Genomic DNA, 27,959 nt, shown 5'->3' with positions numbered 1-27,959 from the left:
ACTGCTGTGTCCCCCTTTCATGCCCCTTCTCCTACATGCCACTAGCAATCAGCCCATAGGTACCAAAGTTCCTACAGCTAGAACGAAGCTGCAACTGAACACTCCTGCTCTCCCCATAGACCCAGCTGATCCAAGAGCTCCAATGTACTCCACGTGGGAGTGCATCTGCTGTGGAAATCCAGCATGGTCAGCTGGGAGGATGCTGTGTGAACTGTTCATGCTGAGCAAACAGGAAGAGGAATTTCAAATATTCCTGAGGCTTTAAACAGGGAAGGGGCGTGCATCTGTCTACTTTCAGGGCAACAGAATTCAAACTGCTGACCAGAACGGTCATAATGGGCATTGTGGAACACCTCCTGGAGGTCAATTAGGGCAACATAAGCAAGTGCAGTGTTGACACTGACACTTCGTTGCTCTAACTACGTTACAAAAAGCCCTATACCTCTTGTCGAGGTGGTTTTATTAGGCTGGCGTAGCAGGGGAGTTACATCAGCAGGAGGAGCATTTCAGCATGTACACCTCCACTGTTTTGTTGATGAAAGATAACTTTGGTCATAAAAAAAAATTGGGTACTGTAGACAAGACCAAAGAAAGATGCAGGTCTCTTGTAGTTCCTCCAATACGGTGGGTAGTGAAAGTAGAAAGAAGCTCCTAAACTCTGAAGAGTTGGGGCAGAGGTGGAAATGTTCATGAATTCCTAGGCCTCCTACTGAGCTTACATGTTCCACAAAAACCACAGCTCTGTAGCACCTCACAGCCCAATGGTTTTTTGATGTTGTTGTTTTTAAAGCCAAAGTGAAACAAAGAAGTTCAAACAAAAACTGTCAACTTTAAGTTAAAGTTTTTACTTAACATTTATCTTTACATTACAGTAAAAAAAAATCTGAGAGTGAACTGAAAAGGATGTAGAGAAATATTCAAGTACTTCCAATTCAAACAACTACTTAACTGTATAAATGTAAAATAAAATATTACACATTCCAGCAACAACCAACCTTAACTCTGCCCCATACAGTCATCAACCCTCCACCACACAGGGATGGTCTTATTGGTCACATATACTCAACCTTCACACTTTTTTTAAAAGTCTGTGTGTACAAATGAATCCTCATACATTGTATAAACACGTTAACGCTTCTCTCCTGCATAAATTAAGAAGTTCTAAGATGCCTTGATGACTGCACTGTTCAAAGGCCTGTGACATTTATTACTGTAGAGCAAAAACTCTGCTATATTTAAGGTTCAGATCAGCTTTCTGTTTAAAGCTCGACTTTTCTAAGTGTACTAAAATCAAGATGGTTTATCAGATTGCCTTGAAATTTGGTGTGCCTCAAGGGGGGAAAAAGGGGGGGGGGGGGGGGGCGCGGCAGCACAGGATATGGTCAGTAATACAAATTTGGGGCCATTTATCCAAGGGATTCCTAAGATACAGACCCCATAAAAACAGCTTTTCTGAAATTTTTACACATTCTGACTTGTTTTTGCTCACAGATAGAGATCAAATCAGGGCTCAGATCATCACACCAGAGTCTCAAATGCCCAATGGTTACCCCAACAGAGTGCATGGCACCCACCAACCCTTTGGGGGTAATCAAACCAAAACATTATTTGAAAAAGAGTTTGTTTCTCTAGTTCTTCACCATCATATCTTGCCACTCCAAATCCACAGCCAAGACCTGATGTTGTCACTTATCTCGAATAACTGCTCGGGAATACAGGATGCTGACAGGGGGCACTGCATCAAGCTGTGTTCAAGTGTTTGCCTAGATTCTCCACATTCACATTTAGGGTCATTCCTAAGCTTCCATTTGCTCATATCACCAGTCTTTGCTATCTTAGCTCTCGCTCAATTAATTTATAGTACACCAGTGTTTCCTTCGAGGTCAGCACCTGAAGGGAGTTATTCTAAAGTAACCAGGTTCTCCAAGATCATTAGCATTTCCCACCATTTTGTTACTCTGTAGCCTTCGACAATGGTCTTCTCCAATTAGGCACACTAAGGCTTACATGCCTAATAGCCTCTCTGTACATGCTCAGTGTAATCTAACTATTTGGAAAACTACCTCCACAGGAGATGGGTAACCAGCCTGCCCTGAAGGAAGGAGGCATCCTACAGGAAACACCACACAAGCCCAGGACCCAGCATCAGGCTGTTTCTCCCTCTGAATCCCTGGGCTCAGGAAGGGTAAGGGTGCAAGTGTCTGGGCTGGGGGGCATGCCACCACTGGGCTCTGGGGGGAAGGCTGTGAGTTTCTGGCCCCCTGGCTAGGCTCAGGGGGCAGAGAAATGGGAACTGGTTTGTCGTAGGGGTTTCTTTAATTCTTTACTCCTGGGGAATTTTTTGGGTGTTCTTGTTATTGTTATATAGGTGCTGACAGGTATTTTGAAATAAATTACCAAAATAATTGAAACTGGAATGATTATATAGTGTTATTCTGACAAATACACAGAATTTTAAAATATTATGTGCAAAATTTTTAATTTTTTGGCACAGAATTCCCCCACGAATAGAGCATGCTATGCTGCTGATGAATGTGTGGATCCTCTCTACTCCATTCTCCCTTTAATTTCACACAATAGTGTAATAGAGCACTGCCTCTGTTGTATATAATGTTGGGAAGCCCAGAAAATGAATAGTTCAAATACACATCACCCTTGCATGTGGAGGCTGGCCAGAGTGTGTGGGGGAGGGACCTGAGTTGGAAAAGGGAGGAATTGGGTGGATGTGGGGCATGCTGGGGAAGCCTGGCTGGAGCAGGGCCAGCAGAAGTCCCAGCTGGGTGGGGCAGTGGGAGTGAGGAGCGAGCTGCCCAGCTCAGTGTGTATCTCAGGCTATATAACCAAGGAACCATGTGGTCTTCCAGTAAGCTGCTGTCTGTGATGTGTATGTAGGAGCAGATGGCAGGAGATGGCAAGGAGCAGCTTTTTACATATTAATAGCTTCTACAGTGTCATCTGAAGACTTAACACGATGGGAAGGGGAGGGGGAACAGGGAATGGTGGCAGTGGGGTTACATGTTGCAAAGAATGAGGCAGTGAGTAGAGAAAGACGCACACCCGTGGTTAAAGTTACTTTAACAACCATGTAATAAAACTGTCAAGATTTTAGGACATAAACCAGACATGTTAGCAAGTACCCAATGCAAACATTTCAGAGGACAACCATTATTCCCATTCTAACATAACAATATAATATAAGTAGAAGGGTGAAAGGGAGGGGAAGGAGCACTTAAGGAATCACATTGCAATTGTGTGTCCTAGTGGAAAGACCACTGACTAGAAAGACCATTGACAGACTATTCCTAGCTCTGCTAGCGGCCTGCTGAGTAACCCTGGACAAGTCACATCACCCCTCTGTGCCTCAGTTTCCCCATGTGTAAAATTAGAATAATGATGTAAAGTTTTGAGATCTATTGATGAAAAGCACTATGTAAAAGCTAGGTCTTCTGATTACTAACTAGCCTCAGTAGCATATTAACTGCAAGTCTAGATGAGAATAATAACTGTCTAAATGATCATTAATTCCTACTAACAAGCATTTCTTTTTCTGCTTTTTAAAAAAAATAAATTAAATGTCAAATTTTGTTAACACAGAGTTAGGCAGCGATAGCTTGTGCCCTTCCAGAGTTCAGCAAAACTCAAGCTTTTGAAAACCAGGAAATAGAGTTAAGGTAAATGCTCATGTACCCTTAACTCTCCCCAGTTACAGAGATGCCCCAATATGCCCAAAACACACCTTCCAACTCAGTCTTTTCACTGTAATGGATAGAACTACCTGCACCTGCCCTACACTGAATATCACACTTCAGAAATTTACTAACCACTTCATACCTTTTTACAACGCCATAACACTTACACACAGGGTACCACCTAACTCTATCCATCATTAAAGTCACAGACTGCTCTCATAACCCACCTCACCACTGACAATACCCATGGCATGAAGACCCCAGTGCCCTGTCACTGCCTACACAATTTCTGTATTGAAATGATGCAGAATGGGCCCTCAAGGTACACATGCACCTTTTGATACACAAGGGCACTCGGACCCATATCTCCTCATATTACAATCACAGCTCCCCTAAACTGCTCCTGCTTATTCCTCCACGATTCAATACAGCTACACCTATCACAGTGAATGCAGATGAAGTGCATGCAAATCATTCCCAGTGGCCAATGCCAGCTCCAGGAAAACACAGTTAAAGTTGCATGGGCATTTCCTCTGATTCTGTATTCCCTGGTTTTCAGAAGTTTGAATTTTGCTGAACTCTGGAAAGGGACAAGCAGTCACTGGGCAATCTTAACTCTGCATTAATGAAGGTTTTTTTGCCCTTTAAGATATAGACTAAAGGACATGAGATTCCCAACTCACACGAGGAAGATGAATATGGAAGATGTAGTGGAAAGTTGATTAAAAAGGCTAGGCTTTGCATAGCAGTGCTATAGCTATTAAAATGATCCCTAATACCACTACTAACATAAAGTGGTCTCCTTACAACAGTAGAAAATTGGGATGAAGGAGTTGAAAAAAATCTGTTCCATGTATGGCATATAATACAAGAGATGTCGTGGCCTCTGGCCACATTGAGCTAACGAATCTGTGGATGATCTGTGGGCCAGATTACTTTGTATCTCATACTGGAAATGCATGAGATGTAAAAAGGGCAAGTGGTTTTTAGAGACTTCTGTTCTACAGGTTGAGAGTAGGGGAGTAGTTAAAAATGACTTTGAATGAGTAATGAGATATTTCACTCTTAAGCATTTAAGAGAGTCTGCAGGCTGAGAGGATATTTCCATAATCTCAGATTGTCAGATTCCCCCATACAAACATTCTGATTTTCTTTGGCATGCATCCATTTTTAATGTTAAGCAACACCTTAAATTTAAGTATTTTTCCTCCATGAATATTGTCAATATGGAAGATAAACGGTGTGCAGACCATGTCATCATTTTTGATGGAGGTCAGAGTTAAGGCTGTTTTGTGGAACTGTAACTCTACATTTCTAAACTTTCTAGTATTTGATAGAATTTTAGTGTAACGTTAGCCAGAAAATTCAAAGGTTTCTCACCTTTTAAACTACGTTACCTTTTTAATAAGAATACTTTAATAGATTATTTGCAACCCAAACTCTATCTTATATATTCTTATTCAGGAATTTACTGGTTTTGGGCAATATCAAAAAATAGCTCAGCGTTATGTTGGTGTATTTGCTCGGAAGTTATGAGGTGGTCACCTGAAGCCTTACAGTTTTTGTATGGCTGAAATTTAACTCTCCCCACTAGCTCAACTCCAGTCCATCCCATCAAACCATATCACTTGTCAAGCTGCACATTGTTTCCTCGATTTTATCATCTATGCTCTGGAAGGTAGCAGAGCTAGGAAACAAAAAGAAAAGGGCATTATGATTTTACAAGTGAGGGGAAAACACAAACAAAAATTAAAAACAGAGCCATAGAGAGGTTCACAGTCTTGCCTAAATGAATTTCCATGGGATGTAATGTGATCTAGACTAGAGTAGGGGGACTGACAGTCAAGGTTCTACTCGGATACAGACTTGCTGTAAGGCCTTGGACAAATCACAACTTTTGTGGACAATAAGATACTTTACTACCTCACAGGGAGACCATTAGGCATAACTTATTCTTGCACAGCTCTATAAAATCAGTGGACAAACACCACAAGGCTTAATTATTAAGCCTATATAGGGTGGAAATGCTGAGAAGAGAATTTAGAAGCTTCTGGCTTTTAGCCTTCTGCTCAGTCCACTAATCTACAGTACCTCTATGCAGTGCCTTTCACCTATTCCAGAGCTTATTAGGATATCCCCAGGGTATCTTTCAGGCTAGGCTTTCTTCATGTGATCTAAAGCAGCTATTGCAATTCCCTCAGATCATGGAGAGAAATTATATTGTTAAAGATTTTAATTCTATAATGAAATCTAGATTGAATAACTAAGAATAACCACACGCATCAGTTCTCATTAAGGCCAAAAATTATTAAACAAATTTGAAGTTCCTAGGCCAAGCCACTTTTCAGACTGACAAAAGATTTTTTTTAACCGTTTAAAATTGAAGTTTTTTACTAACATTTCTCAAATAAATTGCATTACCCTTCCCACCCTAAATATATATATATAAAAAAGTTCTCTATATTGATGGAGGCACAAACTTAAGAAAATTAAGTTGGATTGGCTGTTAAAATTTTTATGTTAAAAAAGTTCTAAAACCTTAACTAAGGATACTTTCACATTTGTACCTTTGAAAAAAATGTAAAGTCAATATTTTCCCTCAACTCCATACCCCAAGCACCATACCCCATTTGTGTGTCCTAATATCCACATCCTATGAATCTATACCTAAGACACACCTATATACATGACCATTCATGTTAGATACTGAAGTGGCTACTAATTCAGTGCCCAGGGGGGCAGGAGCATGTGGTTTTGGGAATACTGACATGCAAGAACTAACCTACAGCTTCTCGCTAATGAACTGTTGCAGTGTGAGGGGGAAATAGAATCATCCTTATTAACACAATTCCATTGACACGGTCAAAGAGAGCAGCATATAGTGCTGTAAGGAAGGATGCAATTGCAATTCTTAGTTATAGTTTGTAAAATACTCAGCACAAAAGAAGGCAGCATGAACTAGGATTAGAGCACAGGACTGGAATTGGGCAACCCAAACTCTGATCCGCATTTTAACAGACCCAGTGTATGACTTGGACAAATCTTTCAACCTCTTTGTACTTTATTTTCATTAGCTGCAAAATGTGGGTTACTTACCATGCATACTGAATAGGGGTGGCTCAAGGCTGAATTAATGTTTAAAGCACTTTGCCATCTTCAGAGCAAAGTCTCCAAACAAGTGCTATCGTTTAGACTTCCCAATAACAACAGTAGAGTGCCTTCAGAACCAAGCCTGGTTTCAGGGCATTTAAATTCTACTTGGGCAAACTGCTACTGGGCGAGGAGTATGACGGGGGATATTTATCAATCCATTAATCAGACTATCAATGCTTGCCCGCTTCAATCATTTGAACGTACAAACCCCTCCTCCCCCCCACACACACACCCCTTCCTAAGCATTCATTTGCCTGGCAATTTAGAAAACACTAGCATTTTAAGGGTTGAAACTGCTGAACTGATAAGAAATGTTTAGCTATTTTGATACACAAGTCTGACAGCTCATTTTTCTTCTCCTTTTTTTGGCAGAGGCGTTTCTCTGCTTGTCTGTAATACAGTAACTTTTGAACACCATATCAGTTTAATTTCAGAGAATGTTCCAGGGATCAGTGGCCAGAACCTTATTGATTGATTTTGCTGAAAATTAGAAAACTGGAGGGGGAAAATGGTGGACACAAAACCCCTGGCATCTGGTTAGCACATCCATCAGCTTTAACCAGGTCTGTAATTGTTGAACTGGTTGGAAGACTGAACTCAGAAAGTAGCTATCAATGGATCGCTGTAAACTGGGAGGGCATATCTAGTAGGATCAGTCCTGGGTCCTGTACCATTCAATATTTGCATTAAATGTCTTAGATAAGGAATTGGAAAGTTTGCTCATAAAATCTTCAGATGCCACCAGGGTGGGGTTGCAAGCACTTTGGAGGACAGGATGAGAATTCAAACAACCTTGACAAATTGGAGAAATGGTCTAAAATCAACAAGATTAAATTCAATAAATACAAGAGCAAAGTACTTCACTTAGGAAGGAAAAAAATCAAACATCTACAAAATGAGAAAACACTGGGTAGATGGGGGTTATGGTAGATCACAAACTGAATGAGAGGCAAGTGTGATAGAGCTGCAAAAAAGGCTATATTCCTGGGATGTATTCACAGGAGTGTCATGTGTAAGACACAGGAGGTAACTGTCTGATTCTACTTAGCACTGCTAAGGTCTCAGCTGGAATACCATGAACAGTTCTGGGCACGATACTTTGGGAAAGTTGTGAACAAATTGGAGGGAGTCCACAGGAGAGCAATAAAAACTATAAAATATTTAGAAAACCTGGCCAATAAGGAAAGGGGGGAAAAAATTAAGCTTGTTTCATCTTGAGAAGAGAAGACTGAGGAGGGACCTCATAACAGCCTTCCAATATGTTAAGGGCTATTATGAAGAGGACAGGGATCAATTGTTCCTTTTATCCACTAAAGGTAAGCATAAGTAATAGGCTTAATCTGCAACAAGGGAGATTTAGGTTAGATATTAGGAAAAACTTTCTAACTTTAAAGGGTTGTTAAGATCTGGAATAAGCTTCCAAGAGAGTTTGTGGAATTCCCCATCCCTGGAGATTTTTTAAAATGGGTTTGACAAATACCTGTCATGGATGGTCTAGGTTTACTTGCTCCTGCCACAGCACAGGGGACTGGACTTAATGACTGCTCAAGGTCCTTTTCAGCCCTACATTTCTATAAAATAGAAGGAGATTGCGGGGTGCACACGGCGCTTGAAAGGGATTCAAGGAGCTCTGATGTGTGCAATGAACTTGGCCTATCAAAGCAACAAAGTATGCAACCCTACATTATTTTGTTATACACGAATAAAATCACACTACATTTCCAAAGTAGTATATAGAGGATTTAACTATGTAGCTCCTATGTAAATGGAAGTTTAAAAGATCAGACTCCAAAAGTTGCTCTGAAAATGTAGAACTTAAAACTGTAAGGGTTAATAGGACCCAAAATGTAATCTTACAGTCAGATTCTGAAACCTTATATCTATTTTGAAGAACCACACAATGACAAATTTTTCATGCAGAAATAATACTTCCCAAATAAGAACTTTTTGATCAGCAATTTGTATTATACCAGACCCAAACACGTGGAGCCAAAAATTTGCATTTAATTTTGCAGCCTCTTACTACCAAAAGGAAATGATGCAATTAAGACCATGAAATAACCACTTTGGTTTTTATTTGTAGATTAAACATGGTCCACCATTCACAAAGCTGGTATTCATGGCAACATGCAGCTGTATGGTGTGTTAGTTGTTAGACTGGAAGTTACTGTGTAGAATGTTTTAGAACAATGTGCATTTTCAAGGTACTACAGAAACTTGATTGCATTATTTAAGTTGCTTAGAGCATTCCTTCCATTAACAAATCTTTCTACAGTGTAATTATGCTAAAGTATTAATGAAATCTTCTCTTTACAGCTCCATCTGCTGACATTAAAGAAAACTGCCATGTGTTAATAAAATGTCTGTCCAGTAACATACCACTCAGTAGCTTCACAGTAAATGTGGCATCAGGCTGCTAACAATGTCTCCATTATCCTAACAGTTAACAAACATAAAATGAATGTATACCTTCCAGAGATTCAATCCCAGTTGCCTGTGCCAATAAGTCCTCATGTCTTGCAACTACCTGAAAAATGAGACAACCAATCATTATTTGCAAGACTAATACCAAAAATACAAGCTTGGATTTTCTTTAAGTACATATCCATGAGTGGGCAGAAAAGAAGAGTGATTCTTAGGAAGAATCCTTGACTGATAAGGGACCTCTCTATTTTTCCCACCTGCTTTACAGACAAACCCCCTCTACATTTGAAACCCATTTGTGTCCATAATAATTTTCTTAAAAAATCAGATGCGACTTCACAGTCGACATCAAACTGACATTTTATACTTCCTGTAGCCGGGGTGAGGTTCCCGGAGGTTGGTCTCATCGGACCCTGGGAGCAGCCTCTACAGGGGAAGCAGAAGTCCGTTTTTCAGGACTAGCAGCTGGAGGACGGTAGGAGCCCATGGCTGGGGCACCTCCAGCCCTGCCCCTCCCCAGACCCAGCGCTTGGAGGTTAAAGGGGACTTGGGTTGGCTATAGGTGCCAGGGACCAACCATGGGCAATCACCCACGCATAAGACTGGCCCTGCCCCCCACAAAAGCTGATGAGCCCCCTCCCCCCCCCAATATCCTACAACCCCCTACAATAGCTTTGCAACCACCCAAAACTTCCTTTTGGATCAGCACCCCCACAGATACAACATTGTGAAATTTCAGATGTAAGCATCTGAAAGCATGAAATTGACTATTTTAAAAATCTTATGACCATGAAGTTGACCAAAATGAACCCTGAATTTGGTGAGGTCCTAGATATAGATATGCTGTAGATGCACAGTTCTCCTTCTAGTGCTGGGATGACACTGGTTATGCAAACAAAGAACTATATCCCTTTCATTTATAATTTTAGCTTTCTATTTATTACATTGTTTGCTAACTGCAACAATTATTGAATATTTGATGCATCTTATGTACTAATAGAGGGTCTCTCTGTGCAGTTAATTTGCACATGACCCTCACTTCAAGAAGCTTAGAATCTATCTGAAAGTACTAAATGATAATCATTGTATCATAAATCATAGTTACCTGTTGATCACTCAAAAATGCAAATTAAAATTTTTCTTATGTTTGTAACAGGTAACTCTTTAAAAACTGGTTCCCAATGAAAATGTCAGAAAGCGAAAGAGAGGAGGAAGCATATCAAATCAGCATTATGGTAACATTCTTGAAAGAGACACACACACACAAGGTCTAAAAACAAAAGCTCTGAAAACAACTGTGTAGACAGCACTTTGAAATTGCATCTTAGGCACTGAAGCCTATGGAGGCAACTTAAAAGTGCTGCCTACACAGCTATTTTTAGAGCACTACTGCAAGCCCAAGTCTGTTGGCCTGGGCTGGGAGGCTCGCTGTTGCCGGCTGTGTAGACATACTGTCTCAGCAACTAGAGACTAAGGATAGAGGTAACTTTAGAAGCACACAAGACTGAAATACTCAGCATTTAAACCATGTTTATACACAAATACCCTGAAACAAATGACACAACTGGCACTTACTTGTATGTGAAGCTCTTTATCCAACTGACTGATTCCTTGAGCAAGTTTTGCTAACTGTTCAGCTATCACAGCCTGATGAATTGATTGGGAAGTATAAGTCTTTACATCAAAGTCTTCTCTTAAAAAATCAGCATAACATTCTGAAAAAGATTTTTTAAGCTGTTTATTTTTCATGCCACAAAAGTTACATACATATTTAAGGATGTAAAGAATTGCAGGTACATCAGATCTACAGCCCATGTTATTAGCAGGTGCGGTCTACTTTCTATAGTATAACTGGACATTGATTTAAGGAGCAACCATTAGCAAGAATAGCTAATTTAGAGGAGACATGCTTGATCACATCATTTTTATTGCCCAGGTCCTATCACCCGAATCTAAAACTGAATAAAGCCATCTTTTCAGGAACGCATTACACTAAAACTATACTTCCCATTTCCTTCTGAAAATTTTGTAAGGTAAATAAAATGAAGTTTTACCCAGAGTAAAACTACTGAAAATCTCAAACAGAAAACTGATAACTGCAGCTGACTCCACCAATCATGTCACGATCTTGTAAATAGATTAATGTCCATGGAACTAGATTAAAACCACCAAAAGAATTTCATTTGTGATCCATGCCAGAACTAAACCAGAGTCTGTAAACATCAACAATGGTTACAATGATTTATTATATCTCCTAGCTCTTTTAGTTTATTCTAGCAATTATGATAAAATTGAAGAGGAGTCATACAGACAACTCTTATAATGGGATTTTGCTCTTCAAAGAGCACACTGCAATTCCGAGATGCAATCAATCCACTTAACAAGATGGCAAGAACACCAGCACAATTTAAATACAGAGTTCTCTCTTCTTAGGGAGAGGAAGACATGATCAGACGACAGACTAGGAAGCCGGAATTCCTGAGCTAGGAAGCCCTGCATATGGGGACTAAAAGGAGCCTCTTCCATACCCAACAATACACACACAAGAGATCCTGCTGTGTAAGGACCACCAGTAACACCACAATTCCAAATAACCTCAACTGACGCGAGAGTAAACCTGCTGCCCAGGGACTAGAAAAACACCCAGGAAGAGTCCAGCCAACAGGACAGACAGTGAGAATACCCACTTTCGGCAACATGAGCTGGGTGACGGGGGGACCTGCAGGGGCTGGTGTGACCAGGCTACTCTACCACCACAGCAAACTCCTCCGCAGCCTCCAGCCCTTCTGTCTCTTAGCCCCCGGCCGGGCAGGCAAACCAACACAGCCCGCGCCACTAGCCTGAGGCCGGTCCCCGGGCAGGGCCCCTCCGCTGCGCAAAGCCCTGGGTGCCCCCAGCAGAGCCCCCCTACTGCCCGCTGCCCTCCCTTCACCTCAGACTCCTCCGCTGCCCAGCTCCAGCACACCCCACTCGTGTCCCCCCACTTCACTATTACCCCACGCCTCCTGCTCCCCCGCACCGCCCAGGGACCCCGCGCCAGCCCCCTCCTCACCGTCCGCCAGCAGAGCCGGTCCTAAGGGAGGAGCAGCACCACCGCCTCCCACCTCTTCCATGCTGGCAGGCAACTAGCGGAGACCGTGACGTCAGCCACAAGCGACCGGCTAGCGAATGACGACAGAATCCCGCGCCTCCGCGGTTTGTGTTGGCAGGGGCGGAGTGGTGGCGGGAGGGGTCGGTGAAGGGTCAAAGGGAAAAGGTCGCGCGCTGGCCTGGCATGTTCTGCCTGCCTCCTGCCGCTGGTGAAGTGGAGATTGATACTACGAGGGGCGGGTACAAAGGGGCGGGGTGGTGAGGAGGGGGCAAATCTAGGGAGAGATGGGGTCTGGGGGGCAGGAAAGGGAGCAGTGCTGGGGAGAGGAGGGCTGGCGTAGTTGGCTCTGCACCGTTCTGCACAAGCAACCCCATCCCCTCACTGCTCTACCTTTTCCCTCCCCAGTCTTTTCCCTTTTTGCTCCCTTTTCTACCCCATTTTTTCTGTCTCTCCCCTCCCCCCCATCTCTTCCCTCTGCCACCGAACGTGTCTTGTATGCTTGGGATGTTGTCTTCGTTGGCATTGGATTTTCACAACAACAATTAGAGCTAAAATGGTTACATCCAGTGTATCTCTCCTTTTCTTAAATGGTGTAGTATAAACTAAACTTTGCCAAGTCTCTGAGCACTTTCTCTTATATTTCTAGGAGATTCAATTAACTGAAATTCAAGTACCCATTTCTGTTAGTCATGCATTGTGCAAATGTAACTAAGATATATGTGTAGATACTGTATATGACTTTGTGTTGCAGTATGTTAAATATACACATACTAAGCATATGCTTAAAACAGCCACAGTATAATCCATAAACTGGTTCCCAAAATTTGAGGACAGCAGGAGGCTAACTTTTGGCCAGGGCATTGCCCCAGACCTTGAGGGTAGAACTACCGCCCCCGTTGTCTTTGTGAAGTTAGTTTAATAAAAAGATTAATAGAATTTACACTAACTTTGAACAGTAACCCTTTGCCCAATATTATGAGAATTGGAAATAAATAGCAATATTTCTATTTTAAAAAATTGTTGTCCTTTTCCAGATTTTAAAAAGAATTGAAACTCATACATGATTAGTGACGCCTTAGAAACCACACAATGTCAACAAAAGGATCCAATAGATTTGTTTCATTCTGGGCACTTGGTAAAAATATGTGCCCCTATGGTCCGATATTCAAAGTAAGTAACATGTTTAACTATACACTTTCAATGGATTCATCATGTACATGTATATTAAGTATACAAAAAGGATTGCTTACTTTTTTAACAGTTTGGAAAAATATAGTTCAAAACACAGATGTTTGTTTGTTTATACTATGGTAATGTTGAAACACCCCAGGTTTAGGTGCGGTATGGCTAAAAGCACTTAAATAATTTAATTTTAAAATAGTTTATTTAGGAAAACATTATCTGTATGATTTGGGGTTTGGTTTTTTTCCAATTCAAATGTTCATGTACTTACAGGTTGGCTTTCAGAACTTTGGTCAGGAAATACAACTGTGATTTGTGTTATACACCAATGATAGTTGCTGCTGATTTTGTCAGATCCGTGAAAGCTAGAGACAGTGAATTCACAACAAGCCAAGGTATTTATCTATATGTTTTTGCTTTTTCAGAGGATTTTATGCAATAATTGATTTTTAAATGCTGGATTCTCTGTAACTTGATGTCTTTAAATCATGATTTGAGGACTTCAATAACTCAGCCAGAAGTTATGGGCCTATTACAGGAGTGGGTGGGTGAGGTTCTGTGGCCTGCAATGTGCAGGAGATCAGACTAGATGATTATGATGGGCCCTTCTAGTCTTGCAGTTTTTTTGTAGTTTAACAACTCCTCAGGAGCTTCAGTGCATAACTGTGCACGACAATTCTTCTGTTTATCTGAACCTGCCATCTTTTTTGGAGGTTTCGGTTGTTCTCTGATGTCTTTGTAAAATCAAGGGGCAGATCTCAGCTGGTGTAAATTGTCACTGTCCTATTAAAGTCAATGACAATTTACACCAGCTGAGGATCTGCCCCAAAGATTGCTCCATCTGTGAGATATGGTCTCTGTTTTATACCATAAAGGCAGTGGAGAGTTTGGTCTCTAGCCATTAATTAGAAGATTAGGTTTGCAGATTATAATCCCATATTTAGAGTTTTCTTTGAGCTTGTGGTGATCTGTTGCATGTGTTGTAAAAAAAAAAAAATCAGATATGGGTAAAGAGGTATAATTAAGGTTGATGCTAGAACCTTTACTATTTCTAGACTTTCTGACATTTTAGGTTTTATGAGCTACAATCTTCCAATTTTCTTACTTTAAACATATATTTAAAACTTAATCCTAAATTTTCTTACTACTTAATTGGTTATTAAAATGTCACCATTATAAGAACCCTATTCTATATAGTTTCCTATGTTTCCTTATATTTTGTGTGTCAGAAAAATCCAAGTATAAGGCAATATAAGAACTGAAATCTGCATAGGTTGTTTTTTTTTTTTTTAATACTTCTCTATTTCTATCATTGGAGACTATTTTTATTTTGTAAAAAATTGGAGTTCTAATTGAGAAATAGATTCTTCTGCTAAAACACTTGTTTTCTTTTGGCAACACACATTGACAATACTATTGCTACTAGAAATTTATTTTCAGTTTTGCAGGAAAGGAAACTGTACAAAGGATGGACTCTATCCAGGAATAACAAAACTCATCATTTTAGAATTCTTTGTTTACCATTTTTTTTCAAATCTTCTGTTATTTACACCAATACTCCATAAAGACCTGATTATGTTGACTTGCATGAGGAATTGGTAAGAGTGAGTTTCATATATAGTATGCGTTGTTGTTATGGTATATTCTAAAGAGCTCTCTCTTTGAGCAGGTGATCGCCCACTGATTGTTCAGTTTGCTGCTAAAGAAGCACAGGTTTTATCTGATGCTGCCCGGATCGTCTGTCCTTTTGCAGATGGAATAGACCTAAACTGTGGCTGTCCTCAAAGGTAAAACCTTAAAAAGTTTGTTTCAGTACATTCTTCCATCAATATGAAAATGAAAAATCACTTCCTAGTTTTCCAAATCCAAAGGAAATAGTGATAGATTAAACACAATTCTTAAAGGTAGATCTTCTGATGTGTCTTCCTCAGAAAGCATTCGGAGAGCAGTCTTAGGACTGAAAATATTCAAGCCCAAATCAAGATATTAAAATATTTATTAACTGGTTCAAATGAGGCTTATTAAGTGATACTGGAAGTATTTTAGTCAAAACACTTTTTACAAAGTGAAAACATCAACTAGAAAATGTAAGGAAGCACAACCAAAGATAGCTTGTAATTAAGTGTAAGTATTTAATTACTCTAGCAGTTTAATTAGATTCTCATGGCTTGAAATAACAATTACCTCCTAATATTTTTCCACATGGAAATGTATTAGTTTCTCTCTACCTTCCAACCCAGCTGCTTTGAAATGTGTCTTAACTGGGAGTTTCTCTGTGATCAAAGCTATATGATTATATTTACTATGCACAGTCCACACGAGAGAGAACTTTCAGTTTCAAAATCATAGGAAAATCCGTGATCTTTTTTGTATTTTTTTTTAATTAAAAATCTGCCTATTAAATAATTTGTCCTAAATACTAAAAAAATAGCTTCATCTAGGTTAGAGAAAAGGATACAACCTGCCATTCACATTTATGGTTTCTACAGTTAGGTTAAGAGGGATGTTATTTACCCACAAATAAGGACCCAATTGCAACAGTACATTCTTTATCCTCATAAAAATATTTTCTCTTTGGAAATAGCCCATAACTCCATATAGAAGATGAAATCTAACTGTTTATTGGCCCACATCACATTGTATCTGAGTGCCTCACAAATGTTAATTCATTTTTCTTTATGATGCCCTTTGAGTGGGCGGACAGGGAAATTTAGCAGATTGGGAATTGAATTGGAGAGAGACTAACTAACTTGCCCAGAATCACAAAGGAAATCTGTGGCAGAACCAGGAATTGAACCTACATCTCCCAAGATCCTGAGCCTTAACCACAAGAACATCTTTCATCTATAGCCAGTACTATCTGCCTTCTTCCCTGTCAAGAAAGTAATTGACCAAATGTGTCTAGAAAGAAACTGAAATGGTGCATTAGGTTGAAACTTAATTTTTATTGCAAATATACAATACATATTTTGTTCTCTTTAACTTAAAGATGGGCAATGGCGGAAGGTTATGGTGCTTGTTTAATAAATAAACCAGAGCTGGTTCAAGATATGGTGAGACAAGTAAGAAATCAAGTAGAGAACCCCAGATTTTCAGTATCTATTAAGATAAGGTAAGTTTAGACCACTATTATGTCTCAAGACAATGAAGCATGTTTATTTAATCAAGCAAAACAGGAAATGTGCTGGGTAAATACTACCTTTATAGAAAAAGGGCTTTAGGCATGGTCTGTGGAGACCTGCATTCAGCTTTTTTTTTTTTAAACAACCCTGAGATCTTTAACAACCCCAACTGGTCAGGATCTGTTTTCTTTCTCATCCAAAGCACATTTGTGGACATGAAATCCTACAAAATTGTGATCAATATTTCTCTGGTACCACAGGTCCCCAGATGTGCTTTGGTTTGCAGAAACACTCTGACATCCAAAGCAACATAAAAAACATACATATTTTAAAAACTTAGAATTCAGGAATGGTAAAATGACTACAAACTCGGTGAATAGTTTTGTATTGTTTGTACAACCATGTCACTTTGTGCTTTGAACCATCCTTGGGTAAAGTTACCCCTTAGAGGGGAGTTCTCAAAAGAACACGTAGATGAAACAGGAAGTGATGTTGGTAAGTTAGTGATATTCTTCCTTCTATCAGTTTAGAACTAGATCTAGGATGGTATTGATAGCATTGTCCAGCTGAAGAAGCTATATTTTACATGGGGTAAAAAATAGATCCTGATCAATTGTGGTTTAAAGATTTGATTCCTTAAATTTCAACTTGGATTATTCTGCCTACCTAAATTCCCATTATAGTTTCAGCTGGAAAAAAGATATCCTTCACTTCATTTATTTCTAAGTTATTATGAGGTTTTACTATGTATTTTTGTACAATTGCAATGTTGCATTTCAGTGGTGGATGAAGTGATTCCTATGGAGGTTTCATGTATCAGCAAAGTTTTAGTTAAAAAAGATCTAAAGTTAATTGAGGTGTTTCAGTAAGATATAAATTTGAAAGTTATTTAATTTTTGGTACATTACTTTGCATAATTTTGTATTTTTAAGAACCTCATAGCTTCCTGACAAATATTATAAAGTTTGGACACCCCTCAATTTTAAGGACATGATTTAAACGGCAATACTAAATCAAGGAATATTAATTTATTAAAATAATATATTACATGATAAAAGATTGGTTCATCTTCCAACAGTAATGTTCTTTCTTAATTTGTACGATTCTTGTTAACTCTGTCTTATGATAGGATTTCATGCAATTCAGATAACTATTTGGTAGTGGTGATGATGATTACATTCCTTGGAATTTTAGGATCCATGATGATCTAAAGAGAACTGTAGATCTCTGTCGAAAAGCTGAAGCAACTGGAGTTTCCTGGATTACAGTTCATGGGAGAAATATAGAAGAACGACATCAGCCAGTACACTATGATGCAATTAAAATAATAAAACAAAATATATCTATACCTATTGTAGCTAATGGAGACATTAAAACTTTAAAAGAGGCAGAGAATGTTCGCCATATGACAGAAACGGATGGTAAGAACTCAGCATATTTTGGCTATTTTATCAGTAGACTTGCTGGGAAATGTACATTTTAAAATATACATTTGTCTGTAAGTGGAACTTGTATTTGAGTGTTTTGCACTCCATTTGCACTTTCATTGGCCTGACATTGTAAGGATTCATGAGCAGACACACTTGAAATCATTAGCATACTACTATGTGTAACTATGAATAAGGATCTCCAAGGCAAACTGCAAAAGCACTTTATTTAAATACTGTATTCCACCCCTACACAACGGAGTGAAGAGAACACTCAGACATTCATCATGCTCGTATAAAGGACTAACATTATTGCAGAGCTCTTTTTGACATATAACAGTTCCTTCTGTTCCTACAAGGGGTGTCTCAGTGGCAGCCAGTATGGCCGTTGTAGTGGGGAGATGAATCTGTGATGGTAGCAAGTAAAGGGAGGAAGGAGGAGTACTGTCCAGCCAGATACATGACAAAATCCAGGACAGGCAGTTTCAACCTTATTATTTCGTTGTAGTCCTCAGTCGGTCTGTCTGTCTGTATCATAGAATCATAAAAATATCCAGCCCCTTGCCCTGATAAGGCAGGACCAAGTAAACTTAGACAATCCCTGACTGGTGATTATCCAATCTGTTCTTAAAAACCTCCAATGATAGGGATGCCACAACCTCCCTTGGAAGCCTATTCCAGTGCTTAACTGCCCTTATAGTTAGAAAGTTTCAGCTAAATCTCCCTTATTTCAGATCAAGCCCATTACATCGTGTCCTATATTCATTCAATGGACATGAAGAACAATTGATAACCATCTTCTTTATAACAGCCCTTAACATATTTGAAGACTGTTATCCGGTCCCCCTCAATCTGCTTTTCCCAAGACTAAACACGCCCAGCTTTTTCTCCTTTCTTCACAGGTTGGGTTTTCTAAAACTTATATAATCTTTGTTGTTCTCTGGACTTCCTCTAGTTTGTCCACAGCTTTCCTAAATTGTGGTGCCCAGAACTGGACACACTACTCCAGCTGAGGCATCACGAGTGCCAGCTACAGTGGGACAATTACCCACAACATTTTTGTTAATACATCCCAGAATGGTATTAGCCTCTTTTGCAACTGCATCACACTGTTGACTCATATTCAGTTTGTGATACACTATAATCCCCAGATTCTTTTGAGCAGTACTACCACCTTATGAGTTATTCCTCATTTTGTGGTTGTGCATTTGATTTTCTTAAATTCAAATTAGTTCTCCAATTTTGTCAAGGTTGTTTTGAATCTAATCCTGTCCTCCAAACTGATTGCAACCCCTCTCAGCTTGCTATCATATGCACATTTTATAAGCATACTGTCAACTCCATTATCCAAGTCATTAATGCAAATATTGAATAGTACTGGACCGAGGATTGATCCTTGTGGGATCCCACTAGATACACCCTATCAGTCTGACAGCAAACCATTGATAACTACTCTTTGAGTACAGTCTTTCAACCAATTGTGCACTCACCTCATAAGAGTGCATTTCCCTATCCATCTCTTGTCTTGCTTTATATTTAAGTTGTAAGCTGTTAGGATCAGGGACAGTCTGTTCTCTGTTTGTACAGCACCTAACACAGTCGGGTCCTGGTCCATGACTAGGGCTTCTCAGTACTACAATAATACTAATTCTTTAAGTATTGTTCTTTAAGTCATTCGAGTTACACGAGGGATGAATTTGGCACATAGCAAGGGACCAATCAGTAGTAAGTTTTGCTAAACAAACAGGATCATCCTGTGATTAGCTAATAATAACAAAATATTATTGGAGGACTGGTTATGAATGTTCAAAGAACTGGGAAAAGAAGTTTCCATTCTGTATGTGCTGTGTTTTCTTTCAAATCTTCTGTCATAAAGTGCTATTAAGTTAGGTAGGCTGAACCCCTAAATATCATAAGTTATCTTGTATTTAGACTGTTAAACAGAGTTTCCCATGGTGCAATTACCATATTGGCTTTCCAGCTTCTATTGCTCTCTAGTTAGCTATTCACAATCATTAGATACTGTGGTGATGGGTGCTATACAAAACCCTAACATAAACAGAAAAAAGTTAATATTTAAATTGTATATTAACACTTCTCAAATGTTCCATTTGCAGGTGTAATGGTTGCTAGGGGGCTCTTAGCCAATCCAGCCATGTTTGCAGGATATGAAGAGACACCTTTGAAGTGCATCCAGGACTGGGTTGACATTGCTCTTGAGCATGGGACTCCTTTTACATGTTTTCATCATCATTTAATGTACATGATGGAACAGATAACTTCAAAACAGGAAAAAAAGGCTTTTAATGTTTTATCAAGCACCTCAGCAGTTCTGGACTACCTTAATGACCACTATGGGGTGTAATAGCTTTTAAAGTATTTTAATCATGTCAATATTACATTTTATATTTTGGATTTGCTGGTATATTGTTATAGCAATAGGCTTCCTCACGCTTATATTTATTAGTCAAAATCACAGTGCATTGAAAGATCTCATGCAGTGTAACATTACTGGACATTTTTGAACTGATAATATTTATTGTATTTTATATTAACATTATTTTCCACTCAGGAAATATTCATGACTTGATGGCAGTGCATTATCATACACAGGATTGTGATGCTGTAAGCAAGTGTCTTATGAGAAAAGAAATCACACATGCAGTACCAAAGTGCTTTCAAAGATTGCCCCCAATCTTGCTATCCCTACTCATATAAGTAGTTCTGTTGAGATCAGTAGGACTAAGTAAGGACCATAGGAACAGGCTCAAAGGGTATTAAACAGAATTATATAAAATTGTTCCCTTAATTGAGAGAAACTCAATTAAGAAGCCCAGTTAGTATTTTATCTGAAGTGCAAATTCAGTATTTATATTTGGTTTAAATTATGTAGGCACCTAAATCCCAGAAGAAAAAAGCTTCACCCAGCTGCCCCTCTTTTTAGGTTTAGCTGTCCTATTTGCTTCTTTGAAGTCCTGAAATCCCTTAAACCAGGATTGAACTCGGTGGAGTTCCAAGTTTTCCTAGCCAAGTGGAAGAAATAATATGAGATTTTTTTTTTTTTTTTAATTAAGAACTATAAGAAATTTTAGTTTTCTACCCATTTAATTAATTTTTAAGTGGAAGATATGTCTTTCACATTAATTGATACCGTAATTCCAGAATGGAATTGTTTTGGTAACTCAGATCAGTAAGGTACTTAAGCAAGTGTTTAAAATTAAGCATATGCTTGTAAAGTCCCCTTCTCTTCAAAATAGGACTACTCCTATGCTTAAAGTTCACCAGTTTAGGTACCTTGCTGACTTGGGGCATGAAACTTAAAAAGATTTGTTCTGCATTCATTATGTACAGTATATGTTCCTGAGATAAGGTGGGTAAGATGATATCTTTTATTGGACCAACTTCTGTTGGTGAGAAATAAGATTTTGATTAGCTCTTTTTCAGGTCTGGGAAAGGCACTCAGGCCAGGTCTACACTACAGACATATCGGTATAACTACATTGCTCAAGGGTGTGGAAAATCCACACCCCTGAGCAACATCGATATACTGACCTAACCCATCAGGTATACAGCACTTGTCGACAAGAGAGCTTCCCCCATTGACGTAGCCAACACCACTCAGGGAGGTGGATTAACTGTGCCAATGGGAGTAGTTCTCCCATCGGCATAGGAGCGTCTTCACTAAGGGTTTGTCTACCTTAGCACTTTTGTCAGTACAGGGATGTGAAAAAACACACCCCTGACCACACATAAGTTTCACTGACAAAAGTGCTGATGTGGACAGCGATATCTCAGTGGGAAATGCTCTCCCACAGACATAGCTACCGCCACTTGTTTGGGGTGGTTTAATTATGCTGGCAGGAGAGCTCTCTCCCATGGACATAGAGTGGCTAAATGGGAGACCTTAAAGTGACACAGCTGCAGCAGTACACCTGTGCTGCTGTAAGGTCTGTAGCGTAGACATAGCCTAAAGCACCATAGCAGTGCAGCTGCACCAGTAGCTGCTATAGTGCTAAACGTGGAGACAAACCTTCAGAGTATTACAGTATTACAGGTGGAACAGCTAAGGAGTTAACATCTCTTGCAAGAGACCATTCAAGGTGAAGTGAGTAGTTAACACCTCTACACTCATAGGATACAGGAGGGTTAGGCTATGTACACACTACAGCTTACTTCGGGTATAAATTATTGCTCTGAGGGCTGTGAATAAGCCATCAACCTGAGCAACGTAAATTACACCAACCTAAGCACTGCTGTGGATAGTGCTATGCCGCCGCTCACAGGGGCTGGAGAAATTAAATCGATGGGAGAGATCTCTCCTGTTGGCTTAGGGCATCTGCATTAGCAGTGCTACAGCGGCGCAGTTGCATCCGTGCAGCTGCACCACTATAAGCTTTGTGGAGTAGCCACAGCCTTTGTATGTTACAGTTTGTTGTAGTGAGCCATAAATGCAGTGTCTCTTAAGTCCATGATTGTCGGTGTCTAGCAGTTATTAATTTAATTTCCCAGGCTTGTTTTTGGAAAGCATTGTGCAGGTTTCCTTTTGAGGACAAGGACTGAGCGGTCAGATCCGGAGTGGTTGTTTTTGTGAAAAGCGTTCACCCATCCCAAACCCATCACCAAATTCACCCATTTCATCCTCACCCTTAACAATTCTACATTCAACAACAAATACTTTGTCCAAACCATGGGAACAGCCATGATTACTGAGATGGCTCCCCAATACACCCACCTTTTCATGGCTACCTAAAGAAAGCATTTCTGGACAAATGCACCACAAAACCACTGATACCTGATTTACATTGATATTTTCATTTGCTGGACCAAAAACCTGAAGAAGAGTTATATGTAAGCTTGAAAGCTTGTCTCTTTCACCAACATAAGTTGTTCCAATAAAATATATTACTTCATCTACCTTGTCTTTCTAATATCCTGGAACCAACATGGCTACAACAACACTGCAAACAGTATATGTTCCTTTCCAGTGTATAATAATGACATGAGAGTAAGATAAAATGGGTAGTGGTAAGAAGCAGTCTTTTTTTCTGAGAGTCAGAAGAAAGTTTAGAAAACTTTGTGAAAACCTGGCTGAGAACCTTTGTCTTTTACAAATTGTTCACCAAAGCGTGATTGTCACTAAGCACTGTGTTTTTAATAAGCAAAATACAGTGAAAATTAGAACAAGTTAGTAACATTCTACACCTGCTGCAGTAGTTAGGTCACAGAAAATTTCACAAATTTGCAATCAAATGTAATAAAGATTTTGAACAAAAATCATGTTCCATATAGCATATGTTTACACAGAAATTCATGCCTGTAAGTGGTAAATTATAATTAATTAGGAGTTTGACTGTCATACCTCTGGCAGTATTAGTACAATTAAATATAAAAAAAAATCCTTAATTGTCTGAATTATCAATGTAATAATTTTATAAACGATCAGATCTGATTAACTTTTGTATTAAATACTTCATAAAGTGTTCTGTGGTGGTGGTCTGATTCCCCCAATCCATAGTTTTATTTTGGAATAAATTTTTATGTGAAAATTTTTAAATATGGCAGCAGAAAAGACTAGAGTCATTGTTTAGTTTTAGTGGAGTATGTGCCACAGCTGGGACATTACAGCAGCATTATTTAGGTTTATTTATTGAAATGAAGATTGTTTACAATTTTGAATTTTTCTTGGTCAGTAGCATTCAACATTTATACTGCCAGTAAACGACACAAGTCTAAGGATGATTTAAGTCCAAGTCCTCTTTCCTGAAAAAGGGAGTTGTTGAAATCCACTTGGATCTGAAGTCCTACAATACTTGAGAGAATGAGATCTGTTCTATTTAAGAGGTGCTCCTATGTGCTCCAGAATGGTTGTGTATGGGTTTGTTTTGGTCACTCTGCACATTTGTAATACATTAGAAGTAAATTTAGGGAAACATTCTGCTGGTAAGATCTGCTCCATGGATGCAAATCTGATCTGTCTTCTATACATATCAAGAGTTTCTTTTGACATCAGTGAGAGACCCACAAATAATGAAGAGCAAAATCTGAAAACTGAGATTAATTGAAAAAACATTTTGGATGGATCCTGTTTCCACTGAAATAAATGGAAAAACTATCATTGATTTCAATAGGAGCAGGATTCTTCATAGTGTTGTATATCCTTGGAATTTTCATTCATCAAATTTTGTATTCGACCTCCTGCTACTTCTGTGTAATTGCTGAGTTTTGTAACTCTTTGGCCTGGTCTACACTGGCCATGGATTTCGGATGCAGTTGACAGGAGATATGCAAACTAGGTACAGTAACTTGTGTATCTCCCGTCGACTTCCTAACATCTAACCGCGGTGTCTCTACTGCACTGCATCGACGGGAAATGGCCTCCCGTCGACGCAGCGCTATGCTTCTTTCACGGATGGGTTAACAGAGTTGACTTCCAGGTTTGATTGAGCAAGTCTTCACTGCCACTCAATTGAGTCCTCAAAATCGATCCTGCACTGCTGGCAGTGCTGCTGGCAGTGTAGACATATCAATAGTTTTATATAGTATTTGCCATAAGCAGTCCTGCTGACTTCAGAGAGTCAAAAAGAGAGGATTATTAGCTGTGATTACTTAACATAATTAATTAGGCTTCTTTTAACATTGGGAGATTGTTTGTTTATTCTATGGTAGACAATGAATGTGTGTCTCATCTTGGGCTTATTTAATATTCATTACCTGTATATGCAGTTGGGTGTTACTAATTTAGGGCCTGAACCTAAAATGGTAAATATCTTCTGTATGGTGTTGTGAGTTCTCCAATCCTTAAATCAATGGGGCTCCTTGTAGGCTCCAGGTTTACATACATGTAAGCAAGGTCTGAGTGGCACTCTTCCTGCTCAGCAACTGAAAGGGGGGCATTTTATTTGCATGGGCTTTGTATTTGCATGAGTACAATTAAGTACTCAGTATATTGCATAAGCACACAAGGTGCCGAGCATGATGGGAAATGGTCAATGTGTCTGGTATTGTGTTACAAATCACTTTTGTGCTAACTGCAGGGGTAATGAAATGTCCTTTGACTGTATGAACGATGGCATCAGATCTGTGTTTAACCTGTTTTGATGAAAAATTCACTGTCATCTAAACAGAGCCCAATAAGGGTGGCGGATGGATGTTTCAGCATTGTAAGGGTAGCAGAGAGGGATGAGAAATTTTCTGTTGAGATTGCATTAGCCCTGGCAAAGGGCTACTCTCAGGCATGGCTTGACTATTTCCTTCCACTGTTAAAAGATAGAATTAATGATTCCTTCTGGAGTCTTTTGTTCTGCTAAAAGTAGGGACATTGTTCCTGTGTCAGCAGAAAGTTTTCCCATGAGGTGGTAGCTGAAATTCCCTGAGAGCTGAAACCACTAGAGGAACTGGGAAACCTTGACTGACAACCAGCAGTGGGAGCCAGGAGCAGTCGGTGCCTGCAGATGGCGAGAGCCCGTAGCGGGGATTTGGCAAGGCCTAGAGGGGGCAGCAGTGGATGGGGACTTGGCAAGGCCCAGAGGGGGCAGCAGTGGGTGGGGACTTGGCAAGGCCCAGAGGAGGCAGCAGCGGGTGGGGACTTGGCAAGGCCCAGAGGAGGCAGCAGCGGATAGGGCCTGGTCAAGCCCACATCCAGCGGGAGCCTCAGAAGGGGACTGGCTGAGCCCAGCTGAGAGATGGACACTACAACTACAAGGTCAGTACAGGGGAAAGCTAGAAGGGAGAGGCGAAGGACAAATCACCGTACTCTGGGGTGGGTTCGACTCATTGAATTCATGAATTCTGTTTGCAGTGTTTCCAAAACCAGTGCTGTGTTACTTCCTTCTTTTTATTAAAAGGTTTACTATCTACACTCAGACTCTATGCTTGCAAGAGGGGAAGTATTGCCTTTTGGGGGCGCCCTGGGGACAGTGTCTGATTTCCCAGGTGTCTGGGTGGGGGCTTGAGCCGGTTTGGTGTTGTATCATTGACAGGGACCCCTAGATATAGAACCCGGCCCTTAGCTGCTGCTGGCTCTGCCTGGCAGAAGGGTTACATACAGAAAGTAGCATATACAATCAGGGCATTCGCTAATACCAATAGTAATTAAAGGGTGCTTTATTGGGCCCAGTTCTCCACAACTGCAGTCAACGGAAGTTTTGCCATTAACTTCAGTGAGTGAAGGTTTAGTTGTATGGTCCTCTGCGCCTGCCAGTTGGCATGTGTGGGTTGACTTCTGCCCAAACAGAATATACTGCATGATTAGAGCTTTAGATTGCTGGCACTTAAGAGTAGGGATATACATATAACCTGCCATGAACATAGTGCTACTATACTATATGAATAACAATAAATAAAATAAATGTGGCTCATATTGTCCCAAATAAATCAATTGATCAGAGTAAAAAAGGAAACAAAACCAAATTCCAACATCAATGCTATATTATACTCTTTCCTTATTTGTATATTATGTACTTGTATAGCATTACCAGTAGGTAAAGTATCACAGAGAGAATAAAGAAAACAAGACCATGTACTGAAGATCTTAGAATCAAATTCAACGTACTTTTTAGGCTGACTTCATTTTACCTGAGATCTGAAGACCAGCAGGTGACAGGGAGAGAGACGTATCTGTAGCTCATTGCCAATGGGGATAACAATATTTATAAGGCTTAGTTACACACACAAAAAAAAAAAAACCCAAAAAAACCCACCTTCAATAAAAGAACATAATTCAGGTTGTCTGCGGATTTGAGCCGTCTTGTGCATATGTATTCTGGTAGTGTTTAATTCCATGATGCCATGCTGTATGTTCCACAGGACCCCTGCCAAAGGCCCAGCCTTTTTCAAGTTCCTGCTGCAGAGCATTGAGGCATGAGAGCATTTCAAAGAAAAGATCTCAAGAATTTAACAAGAGCAAAATGATGTATATTTACCTATTCTCATTTCTGGAAATAACTGAGCTGTTTTGGGTGGCATTAAAAAAAAGAGCCTGAGACACACCCAGCATGAGAAATGTTGGCCCAAATGGTTAAAGATTGGCAGAGTTATCAGCAACTGTGAACAGGGTCGTATAATGGGAAGTGTTAGGCAACCTTAATAACAGGCAGTGTCCACAGCTGCACCTATAATGTCTACAGTAAACTGGCTTTAAATGTGCTCAGTATTATTGGTCTGTGCCCATCCCACCCCCTTGAATTCCTATGGGGAGGGGTACTGGAGGAGCCAGTTTTGGAAGAGGTAGAGGTGGGAAGGAATCCACCTGGGCAGCCAATGGAGCAGCAGGCAGTGGCGGTTCCAGGGTCTTAGCCAATGCTCTCAGAGGCCAGAGACAACGGCCTAGAGCCGGGGAGAGAGCAGAGCCACCAGAGGCTTGGGGAAGGTAAGGAGGGGAGCAAGGCGAGCCAATCACACTCGACTAGAGTAAGCAAGAGCGGGGAGTGGGTGGGATGGCGAGTTTTAAGGGGGGTGAGGGGGAAGGTATCGTGCTTCTGACCCCGCCCAAAACTCGCTCATTGGGGAGAAGGGGACACCTCCCCCAGTCATCCCGGCCCCAGCCTGTAGCCTCCCAGTCCCTCAGCAGTCCCGCCCCCTGCTCCCTCGCCCCAAGGGGGCTGCCCTCAGCCCCGCCCCAGCCTCACGTGGGACTTGGGAGGTGGGGAGAGGAGCTCGGGCCGCCTGGCGCCGCTCATCCTCCTCACGCTTCGATCAGTTTGCGGCGCCGCGGGTGCGGGGGGACTCAGCGTTCTTAAGTCAGGCTGGCTCTCAGTCCCTTTCCCTCGGCCCTCTCAGTCAGGCCCGGCCGGCCCCTCGGCCGGCAGCAGGTTTCCGCGACTGCCCCGAGGCGGGAGGGAGGCTTTTGCTCCGCGTGAGTCAATGAGACCCT

The 27,959-nt window shown here is 40.4% G+C and overlaps 3 protein-coding genes and 1 long non-coding RNA gene across 10 annotated transcripts in view; 2 read left to right on the top strand and 2 right to left on the bottom strand.

Annotated features, from left to right (window-relative positions):
• Positions 1–12,452, bottom strand: part of COG5 (component of oligomeric golgi complex 5) — a 303,578-nt gene extending 291,126 nt beyond the window's left edge. The window contains exons 1-3 of the mRNA XM_067564444.1: positions 12,319–12,452; positions 10,842–10,981; positions 9,312–9,369 (exon numbers count right to left, since the gene is read on the bottom strand). Of these exons, the coding sequence (XP_067420545.1) occupies positions 9,312–9,369; positions 10,842–10,981; positions 12,319–12,379 (259 nt within the window). The 5' untranslated portion in view covers positions 12,380–12,452. The remainder of the gene's footprint in view (positions 1–9,311; positions 9,370–10,841; positions 10,982–12,318) is intronic.
• Positions 12,453–12,515: 63 nt separating this feature from the next.
• Positions 12,516–20,680, top strand: DUS4L (dihydrouridine synthase 4 like). Of its 3 annotated transcripts, none has more exons than XM_067564451.1 (7): positions 12,516–12,565; positions 13,392–13,527; positions 13,813–13,934; positions 15,209–15,326; positions 16,529–16,651; positions 17,856–18,082; positions 20,206–20,680. In XM_067564451.1, exons 2-7 carry the CDS (start codon positions 13,418–13,420, stop codon positions 20,451–20,453), a joined length of 948 nt encoding a protein of 315 aa, XP_067420552.1. In that variant the 5' UTR covers positions 12,516–12,565; positions 13,392–13,417; the 3' UTR covers positions 20,454–20,680. The 3 variants fall into 3 exon arrangements, with proteins under 3 accessions (XP_067420552.1, XP_067420553.1, XP_067420554.1); XM_067564452.1 differs by lacking the exon at positions 12,516–12,565 and adding an exon at positions 12,571–12,596; XM_067564453.1 differs by lacking the exon at positions 12,516–12,565 and adding an exon at positions 12,892–12,947.
• On the bottom strand, positions 17,685–27,851 carry LOC137163943 (uncharacterized). Of its 3 annotated transcripts, none has more exons than XR_010922880.1 (3): positions 27,715–27,851; positions 26,788–26,930; positions 17,685–17,918 (listed from the first exon to the last, which is right to left on the bottom strand). It is a non-coding gene; the product is annotated as an uncharacterized lncRNA (long non-coding RNA). The 3 variants fall into 3 exon arrangements; XR_010922881.1 differs by having other exon boundaries at positions 26,788–26,927; positions 27,715–27,824; XR_010922879.1 differs by lacking the exon at positions 27,715–27,851 and adding an exon at positions 27,010–27,249.
• The window catches only part of BCAP29 (B cell receptor associated protein 29), a 50,458-nt gene continuing 49,823 nt past the window's right edge, over positions 27,325–27,959 (top strand). Inside the window, exon 1 of one of the 3 annotated variants that reach the window (XM_067564457.1) lies at positions 27,325–27,455. The gene's annotated coding sequence lies outside the window, so the exon portion shown is untranslated. Of the gene's footprint in view, positions 27,456–27,557; positions 27,942–27,959 lie in introns of those variants that run through there. The other 2 variants (XM_067564458.1, XM_067564454.1) reach the window with 2 other exon arrangements.

This window comes from Emydura macquarii, unplaced genomic scaffold (assembly GCF_026122565.2).
Source record: "Emydura macquarii macquarii isolate MOO-44397 ecotype Brisbane River unplaced genomic scaffold, CSIRO-AGI_Emac_v2 contig_2636, whole genome shotgun sequence".
In the NCBI taxonomy this organism is placed as follows: Eukaryota; Metazoa; Chordata; order Testudines; family Chelidae; genus Emydura; species Emydura macquarii.
The sequence above is the reverse complement of the archived record's forward strand: the minus strand, read 5'-3'. Positions and strand labels throughout refer to the sequence as shown.

Bases quoted from the DNA above. Each gene is read 5' to 3' on its own strand.
- DUS4L (XM_067564451.1), top strand. From the start codon at position 13,418: ATGATTAGTGACGCCTTAGAAACCACACAATGTCAACAAAAGGATCCA. The intron at 13,528-13,812 runs GTAAGTAACATG...ATGTACTTACAG, and splicing joins CCTATGGTCCGATATTCAAA to GTTGGCTTTCAGAACTTTGG. The intron at 18,083-20,205 runs GTAAGAACTCAG...TTCCATTTGCAG, and splicing joins CCATATGACAGAAACGGATG to GTGTAATGGTTGCTAGGGGG.